The sequence below is a fragment of the Podarcis vaucheri genome (genome assembly GCF_965113315.1).
Source record: "Podarcis vaucheri genome assembly, chromosome: 3".
NCBI classification, from domain to species: Eukaryota; Metazoa; Chordata; class Lepidosauria; order Squamata; family Lacertidae; genus Podarcis; species Podarcis vaucheri.
The window spans coordinates 32437853-32451113 of NC_138761.1; the positions used below are offsets into that span (position 1 = coordinate 32437853).

A 13261-nucleotide genomic window follows, 5' to 3' on the forward strand; every position below is an offset into this window, starting at 1 on the left:
AACAAAGAAATAGAGTGGAATGGTGAAGCTGTTCTACACAGTTTTTAAATTGTTTGTGTTTTTTTAAATTGTAATCGCAGTGGAATTGTCTTGTTTCTGTGAGTTGTCTTGGGAGGTCTCAGTCCTGAAATCTGGCGTGCCAAATACTGGGGAAATAAATAATTAAAGACCAGTGGCAGCACATCATGTTTCTGTATGAACACAGAAGGGGAAAACTGGATTTCCGCCTGAAGGGCAAACTTGGTCCCATGAGTTAAAACTTCAGAATGAGAAGAATTCCATTCCAAACTTTCTCTCTCTGTTGAAGTCAGAACTACTTGCTTTGCCTTCCCCAATGGACCTAACTGTCAAGCAAGCACGCTTCAGGTTTCAGGATTTCCTAGGCAATTATTCAGTCATAGTAATTTTCGCAAGGATCCAGCAATTGGCGAGGGTAGGAGAGGCAGAGGGAAGTTGCGGGGCGGGAGGCGTTGCTTGCTTGCTTGGCATTCGTTTCCTCTCGAGGCGCGCAGCCTCAAAGAGATGGGGAGAATGTGAGAATAAGGCTGCTGTGAGAGTCTTTCCATATTCATCGGTGAAATGCTAAAAGTCCATAAGGCGCGTGCCTTTATAACGGCGCGTGTGACAATTTGGCAAAACAGCTTTGTGTGTGGAAAGGCGTCAGTCCCCTCCCCCCCCCCCGGGCAGGACATTTGCTCTTCTCTTTGCAATAGTAATAAAAAAGCGCGGGAAATGCTGCCCCTTTCGCCTACAGCGGCCCTCGGCCGAGCTGGAGCGAGAACTGGTGGGCGACAGGCCCGCTTGCACCGCCTGGATCTCGAAGGCCGACCCGGCCACACCCCGAGCGCAGTGATGAGAGTTTTCCTCTCGTTGCATGAATCATCGGCAGCCCGCTTCGCCGCCGTCATTGGCGTGGAGGAGATTCGCATTTTTATGTCCAGCTCCGGAGTTGGCGGCGGCGGCGGCGGCGGCGGCAACAAAAGGGAACAGCCATCATGTCTGGCCTCGCAGCTAAATTAGCAAAAGACAGGGAGGTCGCCCGAGGCTTAGGCTCCAATGCCAAGGCCGTGAAGTACTTAAACCAGGACTTCCATGCGCTGCGCGACGAGTGCCTCGAGGCGGGGAAGCTCTTCCAGGACCCCTCCTTCCCCGCGGCCGCCTCTTCCCTGGGCTACAAGGAGCTGGGGCCGAACTCCTACAAAACAAGGGGCATCGTGTGGAAGAGGCCGACGGTAGGCGTTCAGACGTGCTCGCGTGTTCACGCGGGACCCGTGGTGGGATGAGGGCGAAGTGTTGGTCTAGGACCAATCAGACTGCTGCATTTTGGATCCCATTCAACTCAGTCCATAACAAAGACTTAAAGAGGGTAGTCGTTACGAGGCGGTTTTGAGAACGGGATTCTCCATTCGGTTTGGGGAGAGAGAATAAGAGAGGTGGAAACGGGGGCGGGGAATTGAACCTGAATTTAGTTCTTTGGGAGTTTGAGTGTAACTAGCAACTGGGACTGGGGGTGGAACTTTCTCTTCAGAAGGCCTGGATTCCTAAATTAAAGATCCTATGGGATCCCTTGCATTGCAAATACAGTGGTACCTCGGGTTACATAAGCTTCAGGTTACATACACTTCAGGTTACACACTCTACTAAGCCAGAAATAGTGCTTCAGGTTAAGAACTTTGCTTCAGGATAAGAACAGAAATCGGGCTCTGGCAGCGCGGCGGCAGCAGGAGGCCCCATTAGCTAAAGTGGTACTTCGGGTTAAGAACAGTTTCAAGTTAAGAACAGACCTCCGGAACGAATTAAGTACTTAACCCGAGGTACCACTGTACTCTTGGAATCAGCCCACCCCTGCCTGAATTGTGGGGAATCTGGCTTTCTTGGCTGTGGCTGTGGCCCATCACAGTGGAAGAGAGGAAAAGAAAAGATAAACTTCTGATACTCAGGATCACTCCAAATCTCGTAATCATCCTTTTGCCAATCGGGTAAGCATCCAGTTAGGGTATTTACTAGAGTGCCAACAGGGTTTGCTTGTGCTTATCATTTCAATGCATTTTTTATACTAGAAGTAGGGATTCTAATTTGGGTTGGTTGTAGGGAGCATGGGAGGTGGTGATCATTGTGGTTTAGTTGACGCAGCGTAGGATGGTGTGCTTGTTGTGTATGCAGCAGAAGTTATGAGTAAGTTAGAAAAAATGTTTCCTTTGTATAGGAAGGCAGAGTAGGGTGGGACTGAGATTGGCAGCATGTCCGTTTGCTTCTATACAAACTAATGCCTGATAGGAATACTAGTTCCCGTAGGATGTTACAGAGCTAATATATAATTTCCTGATTCAGGTAGATAGCCGTGTTGATCTGACACAGTCAAAAAAAAATTAGAAATTGTCCAGTAGCACCTTAGAGACCAACTAAGTTTATTCTGGGTATAAGCTTTCGTGTGCATGCACACTTCTTCAGATACAATATAATTTCCTGTAAGCTAGTGGAATGCTAGGCATGTTTACTCAGAAGTAAGTACCACTTTCTTCCATGGGGATTCATCTACACACTGCAGCTAGTGTGTTTAAGGCACAGAGGCAATATCAAAATGCACTTGTCGCTTTCTACAGGGAAAGAAGTTCCCATATTTTGTAAGAGGAAGCGCCCATCAATCCAAACACAGTGATAAATAAGAGGATTTCTGAGAGACTAATATGGAGGATTAAAAAATCTAGTTTTGATTGTTTAAGCTCACTCACTATCTTTGTTTCGTGTGAACGTAAGAGCCCTCCTGGATCAGACCAAAGGCCCAGCTAATCCAGTATCCTGTGGTTACAGTGACCAACCAGTTGCCTATGGGAATAACACCTCCAAGCAGGCCATGAGCCCTATATCTCATGTGGGCTAGAAAGGTTGTAGGCATTTAGAAAGTATGCCAAGTCTGAAAATACCAAGGCACTGAGGTGAAATGGATAAATAGTAGTTAGAACACCAAAGTTCCATCTTTACTCAAATCATGCATGCTTTCATGCTTACCTTTTTCGCCCTATGCTTCATGAACCACACTCATAATCATACTCCTGTTCATAAGGCCAAAATACCGTACATCTTTCACTTGCCATGGGGATGCCACATTGTTCATGTTGAGAGTCTCTGCAGCTCCATAGGATGCCTGTATGCAGTCATTATCCATAGTATTTGTTGTTTAGTCGTTTAGTCGTGTCCGACTCTTCGTGACCTCATGGACCAGAGCACGCCAGGCACTCCTGTCTTCCACTGCCTCCCGCAGTTTGGTCAGACTCATCAATAGTATAGGGGTCAGCAAACTTTTTCAGCAGGGGGCCGGTCCACTGTCCCTCAGACCTTGTGGGGGACCGGACTATATTTTGGAAAAAAATAATAATGAATTCCTACTCCCCACAAATAACCCAGAGATGCACTTTAAATAAAAGCACGCATTCTACTCATGTAAAAACACGCCGGATTTAGAAGGCGATTTGGCCTGATCCGGGCCTTAGTTTGCCTACCCATGGTATTGATCATTGTGATGAGGTCTTCTAAATGTTATGGCTGAAGCAGAGACAACCACTGACTGGGGAGGCTGCTTTTGGTGAACATCCCAAGTGTACGCAAATCCTGGATTCTCATTTAGCAGTAACCTTGCGAAGTAGGTTTACATTGTCAACTAGCCGTGATGGCAAGCAATGCTTCTGAATACCAGGTGCTGGAAACTGCAGGAGGGGAGAGTACTTTTGTGTTCATTTCCTGCTTGCAGGTTTCTTGCAGGCATCTAGTTGGCTACTGTGGGAACGGGATGCTAGCCTTGATGGGCCTTTGGCCTGATCCAGCAGGCTCTACTTACGTTCTTATGCTCATTCAGCAGTCCTATTCATGCACTGTACCCACCCTGTGCACCACACCCTACCCCTACATTGTGAAATATTCCTGTTTTATGTTTTCAGGAGGGACAATAGATGGTGTGCCCTCACCTGTTGTTTCACTTCCTCCTGCTTTCCTTTTATAGGTCATATACTAGGCTTCAAAAGGTGGAGGATAGTCCTTCATTAAAAGTTTGTAAGCAGTACCTGGATGCCCACTGATCAGGGATGCTGCATGAGTGGATTTGCAGCAAGAGGCTGGGTTTAATGGCTTCCAACTCTGTGTTTAAGTCACCTCTCTACCCTTCATTTCCTTGCCTGTCCTCTTCTTATCTTGGCAGCCACTCACTTCCATAGATGCATTTATTGATGCATCTGACTTGCCTGTACTTTTCAGAGTCCGATTTGGATGCAATTATTTACATGCTTGCATCCTTTATTTACAATGCTGAAAGAGCAAATTTTGCTTGTAATATGTGGCGCGCGCACACTGCGTGATGATGTGCATTCAGGCTCTTTTGGGGGGTTGCTGTACACATGGCATCACTCTGTTTCATCCCTGCCCCACACTACTTGGCAGTCTAAAGTACATTCTGCTGGAACAGTTACAATCTGTTTTGTGCCAAGAATGTACTTCTCAAGCGCATTCTTGGCACAACACCTTTTTTATGCTGAGAGCGTTTTTTTCTCAGGTCATCTTCTATTGGGGCAGGTCTAGCGACGTTGCAGGGGTGTGCCACTCCCCATCACCATGTTTAACTTATTTATGGATGAAGTAGGTAAAATTGGAAGTGGTGCAGTAGCCACCTCTATATACTGATATATATTCTCTGTATTTCAGTATATCCTCTGTATATCAGTATATCAACACACCAGTCTCCATCCCCTCCCTTTTGGAAAACTAGGGTTTTTTATTTTTAAAAAAGACTAGGGTCTGTGGAAGCACTAATTGAGGGGAGGGGAACAGAGAACACCATTCAGCACTAATTTGAAAACATGCCCATCTGTGTGTATGAACAAATGGATATTAGCTGCCGCTTTCCCAAACTTGGGTCTCCAGCTGTTTTTGGAGTACAAATCCCATCATCCCTGACCACAGGTCCTGCTAGCTTGGGGATGGTGGGAGTTGTAGTCTCACAACAGCTGGAGACTCAAGTTTAGGAAACCCTGCTTTAGGTAATGTCATCTGGTGAAGGTGTGTATAGTTGCAAACTGCTCTGTACCAAAACGTACTGTGAAGAAAGACCCCTCTGTGTTTCAGAGGCTATGTGGTTTTCTTTTGAATAAAGGGGATTTTCTTGCTCAACATGTCCAGCAGCTTTTAAGCAGCACCAGGAACACATGAAAATAAATATTTTTCCTTGAGGGTAAGAGCCAACCAGACCTTCATAAGTCTTAGCATTATGCTCTTTGAAGAAGGAGAAGTCAGCTGAGGAAAGTGGAGGCCTCTGTATATTCAAGGATGACGTTTCCATGGCTGCATGCTTTGCATAAGGGCAGAAAATCTCAGATTTCAGCTTGGTAAATCCAGAAGAAAATCTCCTTGAGTTTAACCGTTAACAAAATTGACAGAAAAATAGCATCAGTCATATTAAACCAGAAGTAAGGAATATATTAACATCCATGTAGAGAGGGAAACCACAGAAAGTATCAGCACAGCACAACCCTATAGGTTTTTACTCCAAAGCAAGTCCCAATGTGAACTTACTCGCCCCACTTTGGCTCCCAGCAGTTATCAGATCAAAAAGTAAGAAATATCTCCTGTGCTGTTTCTGTCTCTGAGTGCATCAAAAGTTGCCCACAATTTTGAACTAGAGAAATGGGTTAGGGCAGGTTTTCCCAAACTTGGGTCTCCGGCTGTTTTTGGACTACAGTTTCCATCATCCCTGACCATTGGTCCTGCTAGCTACGGATGATGGGAGTTGTAGTTCAAAACAGACAGAGACCCAAGTTTGGGAGACCATGGGTTAGGGTTATAGCACAAATTGCCACTAAGAACTTCTTTTTGGATGCCTGCCTCCGAGATTCTGAAGTGGATAGAACATTGTCTAGAACAAATATTTTATTTTTTATTTTTTTTAATAATTTTTATTGAATGATTTTATGTTACAAAAAACAATACACCCATACTACCACTAAATATAATTAAGAAATAAAAATTACATACATAAATATTTAGTTTGTTGTTTGTTATTTGCCATCTTATTTCCTCCCAAACATTGCATACAAAAACACTCACCCACATACCCACACCCGCACACGAAATGATAATAATGAAAGTAAATATTTTTCAAGCATTTGCCAAATTTTTATACATTCTTGATAATCTGGAAGGAGTAAGGTACCACCGATGAGCCATTTTCATCATGTTCTCTCTGATATTATAGCTGGCTGTAAATTTCAAATTTACATTCCATAAGTTTACCCATTTTTTTAGCATAATTGGGCGGCCCACATCAAATATTTTAGAAGTTTTGGCTTTTCATTAAGACCCAGCCTTTGCTGACTTAGTGCCTCTTTTGGATTATAGTCATGTACATAGCTGGTCTGCTTAGACCCCAGTGACTTCAAAGAGATTTAGCCAGCCTAACCATGTGCAGAATTGCAGCTGGTGGGAAACATAATCCCAACACTCCACACATTCATGTACAGATACCAGGGTTGCCATTGGAGATCAGCCTGGAATGTCCATAACTTTAAATAAATTTATTTTCTTACATGTTTCTTCTTACTACTTGCTTTGCCAGGAGTTGTGTTCCAATCCTCAGTTTATTGTTGGAGGTGCTACCAGAACTGATATCTGCCAAGGAGCTTTAGGTAAGATGGAGACCATGCTTAACTTCCTGCTGAAGCACTCTTAACATGATGTCTGCCTTGTTTTAGATCTATTTACTTTATTTTAAAAATGTATAAACCTGCTTATCATCATGTCGGCCTCAAACTAAACCAGGCTATTTTTCTCTTCACCTTTTGGAGGGAAATGTAGCTTCCTCTCAACCATGTAAATCATCATATTTTCTCTTTGTCGTGTGATTAGACAAAGATCAGACTACCACATCATCTTACTCCACCTTGGGTTCTTTTATCATTGCATCAGAATTCTGATTTTAGCACCCTTCAGTTCCAACACAGTTTTGCCTCTTCCTGAATCAATTTCCCTCCAGAGTGTTGTGTGCGCTCCATATCCATGAGATAACGCTGGCTTGTGGCATTTGACTTTAACTTCCAGATAAGAGACTCCTTTTTTTCATCCTTCATGCAAATTGCACTTCATTCCAAGAAAAGAATGTTGTTTGTGCTTCAGGGCAGGTATGCATTGATTTCAACAGGCTGCATCCAGGAACAAATAAAACCATGACATTGGCCTTACTTCATAGCTGCAAACTACGATGTTCTTTTGTAAGGTTGCCTTTCTTTTTGCCCTTGCGGTGTCACAAACTACACATTAAACCCTATTTAATGTTGCATTTTTCTTGGACGCAGAGCCATACTGCACCTTTGTTCTGGATTTCATGTTGTCACGCACCTCAAGTAGTCACAGCGAGACCTTACTATTCCAACAAGCATTTTAAGGAAGTTTTCTGTCTCTATTATTATTAACTTTAATTGATTTTATCCACTTTTTGTAATTTTTATGTACACCACTTAGAAACTTCAGGGATTAAGCAGATTCGTGTGAAGAAACTGTGTCATTCACCAGTCTGCAACAGTCCTCTAACCTTCCATTATCAAAGTAGTGTACACTTGGCACTGGTTGGCGAATTCTGAGCTGCTTAAGGCTTTATAGGTCAAAGCCAGCACTTTGAATTGGACCCGGAAACTAACTGGTAGCCAGTGCAGTCGGACCAGGATTGGTGTAATATGCACAAACCGTCTTGCTCCGGTGAGCAACCTGGCCACTGAATTCTGCACCAGCTGAAGTTTCCGAACCGTCTTCAGAGGCAGCCCAATGTATAACACATTACAGTAATCTAACCTTGAAGTTACCAGAGCATAGACAACAATAGTTAGGCTATCCCTGTCTAGATAGGGGCGTAGCTGGGCCACCAGCCAAGCTGATGGAAGGCACTCTGGCATTGTGACATGGAGAGAAAGTTAGGTGTAGCAATCAGTCATTTAACACTTAGAATACCTTTCCCCCTTCTAAAAATGAAGCTTTTTTTAACTAAGAAGAAGAAGAGTTTGGATTTGATATCCCGCCTTTCACTCCCCTTCAGGAGTCTCAAAGCGGCTAACATTCTCCTTTCCCTTCCTCCCCCACAACAAACACTCTGTGAGGTGAGTGGGGCTGAGAGACTTCAGAGAAGTGTGACTGGCCCAAGGTCACCCAGCAGCTGCATGTGGAGGAGAGGGGAAGCAAACCCGGTTTCCCAGATTATGTGACTACCGCTCTTAACCACTACACCACACTGGCTCTAAGAAGAATGTAGCATAATGGCCTGGTTTGCACATCACATTAAACCATAGTTTAAAGCAAACATTAAACCTTAGTTTGAAGCAAACTGTGTGGTTTAGTCTGAGTTTGCAGTATGCACATTACTGCTATATGTGTGCTGCCAAAAAGCAAGAAAGTGCAGTTTGTCGTGACATCCATACACAGGAAAAGATTCACGAGTCCAGATTTGGATGTCACAACAAGCCAGACATGTTACCCAGTGGCATAGCTGGAGCAGAGTGAAAGGTTTTCAGCAGCATACACCAGCGTGGTTTGCTTACACATAAAACAATAGTTTGTTTTTAACTGTGACTTAATGTGATGTGGAAATTGGGCCACTGAACATTACAGACTCTAGCAAACTTACTGCACTGTAAAATTTATAAAGCTTTGTGGGTTTAAAAAAGCCCTTCCTTTGAATTAATTAATGAATCTCTTAAGAATTTTTAGATGAGTTTTCTCAGGTTCTAGTATTTTTTATGTTTATGTGTATCTTGTATTGTTTCATAGTTGCATATTACTGCAAAGCTCGCTGCGCACAGTGAGTCATTTTAGCAGAATGGTTTTTGCATAGAGGAAGCATGCTCAATATTTATGGGGTTGGGTTTTTTTTTCAAAGGATGTTGCTATAGTATCACAGCAATGACCTATAAATAGGCTAGTGTTTCCCCTCTGATTTCAGTAGCAGATATATCTTCCCCAGAAATTAAAACCACATTTACATTGTAAAAATTCATGTATGCATTTTTCTACAATACTGTGTTGTTGTGCTGTGAGGATCTCCCATTTTACTCACTAGGGTGGTGTACAGTTCTAATATTTTCAGCGGGGGAGGTGCTGTTGACAGCACCATCATCACTGCTTGCAATACATATATTCATGTTCACCCTATCCTGCTGTGGGCTTTGAGGTGGAACAGTTTAATATGTGCACAGATTGAAGCAGTTGAGCTTTCCCAATTGCTTCTGCTGATTATGTATTCTTTTTCAAGTGCATCTTCTGCTGCCCATTTCTCATGTATCTACTTTTTTTTTTTACCGTAACCAGAAGATTCTCTTCTGGAAATCTCACAGTAAGTGAAACCACTATAGAAGGGAAGGAAATTCTTGTGCCAAAGCAGCATGCAGGAGAACAGAGGCAAAACCATCAACTTTTTAAAGAAGATACAATAGCTTATATAGGGGGACACACTTGTCAGAATCTGTGCGCTAATTAAAGCACTTTCCACAAGATTCGGTTCAGATCTGTATCTATCAGTTCATTCTGGTTTCTGGTATGTCTGGTTCACCTCTTGTTTGGGATCCATATCAGCTTTGTTAAAAATGAAGCACTTTCCCACCATGTAGTATTATGGGGAATCCAAAAATGCCACAAGAATGAGCCTTAAATAGAAGTTGCAACTCTTTCTGGGTAACTATCTTGGGTTTCCATGAGAGGCGCCTCTTTGTTCAAAGGATCTCAGCCTGTTTTTGTAATTGTCATTTTCTGTATGTCTGCTGCTAAGTACTTGCCCAAGCAGGGACATGGGTGGTGCTGTGGTCTAAACCACTGAGTCTCTTGGGCTTGCTGATCGGAAGGTTGACGGTTTGAATCACCACAACGGAGTGAGCTCCCATTGCTCTGTCCCAGCTCCTGCCAGCCTAGCAGTTTGAAAGAACGCCAGTGCAAGTAGATAAATAGGTACTGCTGTGGCAGGAAGGTAAACGGCATTTCCATGTGTTCTGGCTTTTGTCACGGTGTTCCATTGTGCCAGAAGCGGTTTAGTCATGCTGGCCGCATGACCCGCAAAGCTGTCTATGGACAAACGCCAGCTCCCTTGGCCTGAAAGTGAGATGAGCGCCGCAACCCCATAGTCGCCTTTGACTGGACCTAACCATCCAGGGGTACTTTACCTTTACCTTTTTATTTGCCAAGCATCACTGTTGATGATCAGTTACTAAAGAGAAGGAGTGCATGATGCAAGCACAGCCACTCTACAGTTGCAAAACCAAGATCTTTATTGGCTCATGGCAATGCGTACTACTATGGACATAGGTGCAGTACCTCTGCTATGTGAGTTTAACTGATACTTTGCTATTTAGTTACTGCTCAACATTGGTGTCCAGGGAGTCCTTACTTTTCGTACTTGCTTCTTGGTAATGGTGGACAAACGTTGGAATTTTCTTGTGAGCTGCTACTTCAGATTCTTAGGACCTGTCTAGCCTTTGGATGATAAGAGATCTCAAGGTGTTTTGATGCACCAGTGGAGTTCATTAGCATTGAACAGTCATCACAGACAGTTGATCTTGACAGTAGAGTTCTGTTTATTCAGTTTGAAAATGCTGAAGTTATTTCCCCCCTCCCCGCCATTGACTTCTTTATTCAGTAATTTGTGTTTTGTTTGTGTGTTTGGTAAACTGCAGTGCTGCTGGAGGCACCAAAGGTGAGGAGGCGAGTGTACATTGGCTCTCATCCAGCAGCACTGGTTAGCAGCTAACCATCCGATTCTGGAAGGCAGAGCCAGTCTACAGAGCTTCTCTGACTCACAGGTGGCAAAACTATGAAAGATGGAAAAGTCTGCTGGAACAGAAGGGCATCAGTGAATTTCCACACATGTTGGGGAGGACCTTGTTTGTTAATATCATTTAGATGGATCAGATTAATCCAGAATTCTCAAAGCAAGATTCTGCAGAGACTGAAATCAGCTTTTTAAAAACATGTGAAAGTCCAAACATGCTGGTAATTCTGTATTCATCCGTCTTGGGAAAAGCTTATTACTGTTCCCATTTTTTTAAGGAAGGCTTCCCAACTATTCTATGCCAAATATCACTGGGTGTAATTCAGCCCAATTTTTGTGGATTATTATTACTATTACTATTATTATTATTATTATTATTATTATTATTATTATTATTATTAAAATTTGCATACCGCCTTATACCCGCAGGTCTCATTAGGTGACTTGCAGGGCAGAATGGGATGGCAGAATGGCAGATTACCTACTGCCATGGCAGATACCCTAATGGAACACCCCAGATATGCTGGCGCAACACCACCAAAGATGTGCCAGCAGAATTGCTAGAATGAGATGTAGTTTTGAGCAGGATAGGACAGCACAGGAAAGAACACACTTCGGCTGTGTCTTCCAAGACCATGCCCATGTCTCTGTTGGTGGTGCAACTTGACAGCTGGAGCTGTTGCAGATCAACTCCCCAGTTGATTTTAAGGGGAGCAGGTAATTAAAAATTGCCCTCCTCACATTACCACAGCAGCACAATACAGGCTCCCCCCCCCCCCCGCCACCATAATTAGAGTATAGAAGTACAGTACTCTGTCCTGCTCTTATGTTAATCTCTCCTGGTAAGAACAATAGGACTTAAAGTGCCTTATTTCTTCTTCTCCCCCCACCCCTCTTTATTTATTTAAGAGCATGGAGACTAATGGGAAATAACTTTTGTTTTGCTTTCACAGGAGACTGTTGGCTCCTGGCAGCCATTGCTTCTCTCACATTGAATGAAGAGGTTTTGGCTAGAGTTGTGCCCAGCGATCAAAGCTTCAAAGACCGATATGCAGGAATATTCCACTTCCAGGTACCACAGATACTGATTTCTGCCTTTTGCCTGGAAGGGTTACGCTGCTTTATTAGCACTGTATTTGCCTGATCAACTGATACCCTGGTATGCATGCAGTGGAGGGTAGGGAAGCTTCAGGAATTTGGTTTCTGCAGAATCAGGTGTGAACCGACCTGATCCACCCCTCCCGGAAGAATGTGCACATTGTACAATTACCCTTTGGATGTTGCTCAAGGCAGTGATTGATTCTTTTGCCTAAAACAACTTTAAAGCTGCATGCTTGTCTGGAGGTAATGCTCTCCTGATGCAAGTACCTTTTTGTACACCTGAGCTATAGGGATTTTTCTGGGATGAATAGTGGTATCAGTCACCCTTCCTCAGCCCAGTGCCCTCAGGTTAATGTTGGGGTCTGACTCCCCAGCAAACTTGGCCAGTGATCATGGATGATGGGAGTTATAGTCCAACAAGATCTGGAATGCACCAGGTTGAGGAAAGGGGCTGGTATTGGTTATATATTTTGTTAGAAGATACTTAACCTGCTCTTACACTGCAGATAAGGTGGCAAGCTTTTAGAGCTTCAAAAAGCTCTTTCTCAAAACTTAAGTGAAATGTTTGGTGAAGCGAGCTGGCACCAGGCAGTACACTCTGCAGAGGCATCCCATAACTTAGCTGCCATCACCAAGAAGTCCCTTTCCTCACTGAGGGCACCCAGAGAAGCGTTGCTGAAACGTATCTTGAAGTCTCGACCATTATAGATAAGTAGCCGTGTTGGTCTGCCATAGTCAAAATAAAAAAATTCCTTCCAGTAGCACCTTAAAGACCAACTAAGTTAGTTCTTGGTATGAGCTTTCGTGTGCATGCACACTTCTTCAGATACACTGAAACAGAAGTTGCCAGATCCTTCCCCTCCTTCACACTATATAGAAGGATCTGGCAACTTCTGTTTCAGTGTATCTGAAGAAGTGTGCATGCACACGAAAGCTCATACCAAGAACTAACTTAGTTGGTCTTTAAGGTGCTACTGGAAGGAATTTTTTTATCTCGACCATTATGTAAGGGGAGAAGCTCCTTCGGCTAACCTGGTCCCAAGCTGTTTTCAGCTGTGGTCAAGAGCATGCCTTCTAACACATTGTGGTGATGATGATTATTTGTTTTCAGTTCTGGCAGTATGGAGAGTGGGTGGATGTCGTTGTTGATGACAAGCTACCTACCAAAGATGGAGAGCTCCTCTTTGTTCATTCAGCCCAAAGGAGTGAGTTCTGGAGCGCTCTGCTGGAGAAGGCTTATGCCAAGTAAGTAAAGCACAGCATCAGAGGTGGGGAATCTCAGGCCCAGGGGCTGAGCACTCCAAGCCCCTCTGCGTGACCCTTGGGACTCTGCTCAGGCCAAACCTTCTCTTGCCACACCCTCTATATTGCCGTTTA

The 13261-nt window shown here is 43.8% G+C and overlaps 1 protein-coding gene across 1 annotated transcript in view; it reads left to right on the forward strand.

Annotated features, from left to right (window-relative positions):
- Positions 1 to 736: 736 nt before the first annotated feature.
- Positions 737 to 13261, forward strand: part of LOC309529418 (calpain-2 catalytic subunit) — a 37394-nt gene continuing 24869 nt past the window's right edge. Inside the window, exons 1-4 of the mRNA XM_082217553.1 lie at positions 737 to 1232; positions 6599 to 6668; positions 11737 to 11855; positions 12996 to 13129. Of these exons, the coding sequence (XP_082073679.1) occupies positions 996 to 1232; positions 6599 to 6668; positions 11737 to 11855; positions 12996 to 13129 (560 nt within the window). The 5' untranslated portion in view covers positions 737 to 995. The remainder of the gene's footprint in view (positions 1233 to 6598; positions 6669 to 11736; positions 11856 to 12995; positions 13130 to 13261) is intronic.